Below are 6,352 nucleotides of genomic sequence, written 5' to 3'. Positions count from 1 at the left end.
GAGGGATGGCTTTTTATTGAATTTCAATATTTCAAAATTTTTTGTTATTATTTGGTTGACAAGACAACACACTAGCTAATTGGCACTGCACAGTGCACACAACACAGCACAGTCTGCACAAAGGTGAAAGGCCAGAGGCCCATAGCTCACAACTGCCCCCACACACTAACCCACGCACACTATATGCACACAGCAACAGATTTTGAACATAGGTCATAGATCGCAGCTAGCCCCCACACACTAACCCACCCACACTCAATGTATAGTTGTATACGTACACACTGACTCTATCTTTTACTTTTATTTTATCAATTATTATAAATTATCACATCAATTAATAATTTGATGTATATAATATCAACTCATTTGTATTATAGTAATACTAATTTATTGAACTAATTAATTAATATTTAAATATATATAAAAAATGCATCACTTAGGGTCCGTTTGGATAGAACTTAGGGTCCGTTTGGATAGAACTTATTGCTGAAAACTGAAAACTGAAAACTGAAAACACTGTAGCAAAATAATTTTTAAATGTGTAAATAGTGCTGTGGGACCCATTTTTAATGAAAAAGTTGCTGAAAAGTGAAATTTGTGGGTCCATGAACAGTGCACGGATGCACTGTTCATGAGGAGAATTGGTCAACAACAGCGGCTGAAAAAAAAAAAAAAAAAAAAAAAAAAAGCTGAAAACGCACAATGAAGAGAAACGCAGACGTGAACGTGGATCCAAACCCTCTCTTATTTTGCTGAAACTGAAAATTGAAAACTGAAAACACTGTAGCAAAATAATTTTTAAATATATGAATAGTTTTGTAGGACCCATTTTTAATGAAAAAGTTGTTAAAAAGTGAAATTTGTGGGACCCATAAACAGTGCATTTGTGCACTGTTCATGGCTGAAAAGTCAAAATAAGTTGCTGGGTTAAAAAAAAAAAAAAAAAAAAAAAACGTAGACGTACAAAACGGCGGATCCAAACGCCCTCTTAAAATTTTCACCTAAAAAGCTTCCAAAGATGTTGAGCCGGCCTTGGCACTATTGTCATGAGTTTTGTAATGTCACTTTCTCTCATGTGCGTCGATGAAGTAATAGGCTTGCACATCTGTTAGCAAAACATACTCTAAGTGTAGTTAATTATTTTGCTTGAATTGAAGAGTGTCATTGTTTCTTAGAACAAACTCTTATCCATGATATAATTTTATCTTTAAATTTTGAACGAAGTTTTTATCTTTCCATCAACCAAAAAAGAAAAGTTTTCATGATTTTTGGATTAAAAAAAAAAAAAATATATATATATATATATATATATATATACACACACACACACCCGCGCGTACAAACGTGGCAAACAAAGAAAGAATGCTGTCCATTCCGCCTTGTGTCTTTTCAGTTTTCCCTTTTGGAGCCAAAAAGTGGGCTAAAAGGTACATAAAACTTTACTTTTAACAAAAGAAGCCAAGAAATTAGAATTCTCATCAACACTCCAGACTTGTCATTGACCAACCAAAATTTCTCTGCAAGACTCCGAACTCCCCCAATTTCCAAAAGATGATGGAAGAGAATGAAATGGAGATGGAACAGCTACTGAGTATGGGCTTTCCAGACGAATTGGCAGCCCAAGCCTTAGCAGCCACCGGTGGCAAATCCACTCTCAAAGCCACCGAATGGATTCTCAACCATAAATCCACCACCGCCGCCACAACCACCACCACCACTTCTACTCCTCCTCCCCCTCCTCCTATCATCAACAACAACAACAACCCATCTCCATTCCAACCCAAACTCGACCGTTTCTTCCACTTCCATTCCAAACCCTCCACCACCAACAACAGTTCCCCACCACCTCCCAACGCCGTACCTCAACAAGAACAACCACAAAAATCAACAAACCCAATCTCCAAGCGTCCCAAACTATTACTCTCAAAAAACCCACTTCCACAACAACAGCAAAACGACAAGGCCCACGAGCCCTTAGCAGAGCGCATGCGACCTCGTACCATAGACAACGTTGTCGGGCAAGACCACCTTCTTGGCACTAACTCTCTCCTTCGCTCCGCAATCCAATGCAATCGTCTCCCTTCTATTGTCCTCTGGGGTCCTCCTGGTACTGGTAAGACCTCCATTGCCAAAGCCATTGTTAATTCCTGTTCTTCCTCTTCTTCTTGTTCTTATAGATTTGTTTCACTATCTGCTGTTACTTCTGGGGTTAAGGATGTTAGGGACGCGGTTGAGGATGCTAGAAAACTAAGAATTTCGAATAGTAAGAGGACTGTGTTGTTTGTGGATGAGGTCCATAGGTTTAATAAGTCTCAACAGGACTCTTTCTTGCCGGTTATTGAAGATGGGAGTATTGTCTTCATGGGTGCCACTACGGAAAACCCGTCTTTCCATTTGATTACACCTTTGTTGTCTCGGTGTCGGGTTTTAACTCTTAATCCCTTGAAACCCCATCATGTTGTGGTCCTGCTTAAGCGGGCCACGGGCGATTTGGACAAGGGATTGGCACGGAGTGCAGGGATGCGTGTTGATGTGAATGAGGAAGCTGTTGAGTTTATATCTGCGAATTGTGATGGTGATGCTCGTGTGGCATTGAATGCTTTGGAGATTGCTGCTATTTCAGCGGCTGCCCGAGTTCATGGGGACCAATCTAAAGGTGTAGAAGGAGAAACCCAAGGTGGGAATTTGTTGGAAAATGAGGAAAATGGGGTCTGTTCTTTGAAAGCCATTGTCACACTGGATTATGCTAAGGAGGCACTTCAGAGTAAGCATCTTGCTTATGACAAAGATGGTGATGAGCACTATAATCTGATCAGTGCACTTCACAAATCTATGAGAGGAAGTGATGCAGATGCTGCAATTTATTGGTTGGCAAGAATGTTAGAAGGAGGCGAACAACCTCTCTATATTGCACGGAGATTGATAAGGTTTGCAAGTGAGGATGTTGGATTGGCGGACCCATCTGCACTTAACCAGGCTGTCGCATGCTACCAAGCCTGCCATTTTTTGGGAATGCCTGAGTGCAATGTGATTCTTGCACAATGTGTGGCTTATTTGGCTTTGGCTCCCAAGTCTGTCTCTGTTTATCGAGCTATAGAGGCTGCACAGAAAGTAGTGAGGGAATCAGTTGGACAGAACGAGGGAGTGCCTCTTCATCTGAGGAATGCACCAACGAAGTTAATGAAGGAACTTGGTTATGCTAAGGACTATATATACACCCCTGATAATCCATCTGCAACTCAAAGTTATCTGCCACCCTCACTACAAGGGTACAAGTTCCTTGATTGGCCTAACAGTAATAAAAATGATGGATGAGAAGCGATTTAGTTAGTGCAGGAGTTTTTGGAGCTACTACTCTGTTGGTTTGATACTCCTTACATTTCTCTTTTTGTAGATTCTATGTTCGTTATATTATACAAATTAGTACTTGTTAAGCATTATCATGTTTTCAAAATTACTAACAAATATGTTGAAGAATGTTCAAATGTGTCAGATACCTTTTGACTTTCGTATGAGAAATGATGGAATTTGGGTCCACTACTTGACCTGGTTTCTGAAATCTATATTTATGTTGCTGGAAGTTTCAAACTATCTATTTATTTAATTAATTAACTTGATTGGTTCAAGTTGTTGGTTTCTTTAATGCAAGAGACATCTTCTTGAAAAATCTCCAGGAACAAGAGAACTTGTTATGTATAAGAGGGAAATTTTTTGAACCAGATTGGGGAAAGACATCTTCTTATTATGCTAGTGGTTTCAAGTTTCAATAATCATCTGGTGGAAACTTCAGAGGTTTGGACTTTGCTGCAACTACATTGCATATGGTAACCGAACAAGTTTCCAAACATTTTGTGGAGGCATTAGGATAGAGTTTGCTGAAAGAATTTCTGACACTTAACAATGTGGAAATTTTTAAGGGAAAATGTGGCGGACATTTTTTAAGGCCTGTTTGATAGAGCGGTTCAAACTCATCCTACCAAATTTTAAATAACTTTATATACATTTTCAGACACTTTTTCACTCACTCGTATATCAAAAAACTACAAATAATTCAACTCAAACTCCTCTACTAAACGGGCTTTTAATCTCCTAGAAATGGTTAAATTTGGTGGAACAACAAATGTGGCATTATTTGTTGAAATCTATAAGAATTTTTGAATTTACTGTTTAGATAAAATTTAGTTTTATTATAGAATTTATGATATCTTAAATCTATCATAAACATTCAATGCCTGAATGAAAATGTACAGTGATTTAATAAATTTACCAAGTGATTTTGTTCACTCATGGGTATACTCCGATTAATATTTCCAGTGCTTTCTTGCCTTTACTTTTTCAACAATTAATTAATGGAGGTCTTTATTTGTTTGGAAATTTGATCCTGGTGGATGTTTTAAAATTTGGATATGGTAAAAATATTTATAGATATGTTGAGAGAAAGTTCTTGTTTAATAACGAGTGGAAACTTGTGGAGCTAATGGAAACTGCAAAGTCAGTGAGGAAGAAGTGGAATACAATCTCCATAACCATGTCAATGAACGGTAATGGCATCTATCTAAATGAAGCCTTCTTATGGTATGTTATGATTGCAGTTTCTTAAAAATGTAATGATCCCTGAATTCACTTCTTTCCATTAACAACAAGATTTACTATATAGTAGTTCATTATGCCTCATGAAATATATTTTCCCTTTTATGTATTCTTACATTTTCAATTTGTTTTATCTTCAGGTTTCTAGTTGTACTTTCAAGTGGGCTAGCTAAACTCTTTTTTCCGGTATAAGCAGCCTGCACCTTTGTTAATTTTATTTCTGCACAAGAAGCTTTCTTAACTGGCTTCATACTTTGCTGAATGAATCATATATTCTAGAGTAATGTGTTAAGTTTGATGAAAAAAGGCCTTTCTCTTTATGCTTTATGCTATATGCTAACCATACCTATAGAGAGAAAAATTGGTAAAATGGTCTCCAATTAAGTTTCTTTAACCCTTTAAAATTTTGCAAGCAAATTTTTAAGTCCCAACTAATGAAATTTGGTTACGTTTGATTATCAAAAAAAAAACCCTTTAAAATTTTAACCTATGTTGTGTTCCTTTTTTTTTTTTTTTTTTTTTTTACACCTCTCTAATCATATGGTCAAACTGAGCCCGTTCTCATCATAGCTCTCATAATTCTAACAAATTAGTTTAGTTAGGTTATGAGCTAATAAAAAACCTCTAATTTGTCTTGCATGTTTAGTTAGGTTATGAGCTAAAGAATTGCCTAGTCTATGCATGTGAGAGAAAGAAATACAACTATAGGCATTTATGGTGGACTTGGCAGAAGCTAGGATATGACCATAAGAGGTGAAGGATTCTTCTTCGTTTATGAGTGCCTTAATTACAACTTCAAGGTCCTTCAAGGATGAAGGATGAGAAGCCAAATTCATGAGTGTGGTGGGCCTTTTGTGATTTTGGGCTGGACTACCTCCTGCCGTACCGAGGCCCAAGTATTCTGGATAGGAGAGTTAGGACCAGTCCAATTGCAACCTACCTTGGCCGGCTTGTGCATAAACTATGCCCCTTTTTGCTAAAACATGGGTTACATACCCATGGCAGACAAAACTGTTACAAAAGAATTATGGCAGACAAGTACAGTATGACAATAATAAAGGCAATATGCTCCCCGTTAGATGAAATAAGTAAGGAATCCTTAACAAAAGAAACGATATAGCAATAAGAAACACGTTATGAGTAAAATTACAAAGACAAGAAAGGAAATAATTATGATGAACAATAAAATCAAAAGGAGAAAAGGTTAGTCTGCCGTGTTTAGTTGTGTTACAGGACTAAGACTAAGAAGGGAACCACTTCCTCAATGTGGGTAACCTCACAGGAGGATCCTACTATTAGAAATTACCTACTATTAGAAATTACCCACTTTAAGGGAACGAGCTTGAATGGCTTATACTCAAACAAATCATTTATCTTCAACAGAGGGTAGGCTTTTAGAGGAAGATAAGGAATTAGCCTATTGGTGCATGTCTACCATTCTACACTCCCTATTTCTTTTCCTGATTCTCTTTCTCCTTCTTTTCCGTCTTGTTACTTTGATTCTCTCCCACTCCTTTTCTTTCTTTCTTCGTGCTTACTCGTGTAGTCTTATGGTGATGGTGGTATTGTAATTCTCTCCTAGTGGTTGCTATAGTTGTGGTGATGATATTGTACACAGCGAAAGCCCTTTATATACTGCCCGTCGTGACTAGTTTTTACTATTGTACCCTTTAACTACTTTTGTCTGGGTGTGGGTGTACGTTCAGACCACTTACTGTCTTGTCAACTGCCCGACCACCACCACTTGCCTGTGCTAAGCATG

At 37.6% G+C, this 6,352-nt stretch overlaps 1 protein-coding gene across 1 annotated transcript; it reads left to right on the top strand.

Annotated features, from left to right (window-relative positions):
- Positions 1 to 1,409: 1,409 nt before the first annotated feature.
- On the top strand, positions 1,410 to 3,554 carry LOC142614980 (uncharacterized). Its single transcript, XM_075787629.1, has one exon. It carries the CDS (start codon positions 1,552 to 1,554, stop codon positions 3,313 to 3,315), a length of 1,764 nt encoding a protein of 587 aa, XP_075643744.1. The 5' UTR covers positions 1,410 to 1,551; the 3' UTR covers positions 3,316 to 3,554.
- Positions 3,555 to 6,352: the final 2,798 nt, after the last annotated feature.

Source organism: Castanea sativa, chromosome 11 (genome assembly GCF_040712315.1).
Source record: "Castanea sativa cultivar Marrone di Chiusa Pesio chromosome 11, ASM4071231v1".
Taxonomy (NCBI): Eukaryota; Viridiplantae; Streptophyta; class Magnoliopsida; order Fagales; family Fagaceae; genus Castanea; species Castanea sativa.
This window is presented reverse-complemented; position numbering and strand designations above follow the sequence as displayed.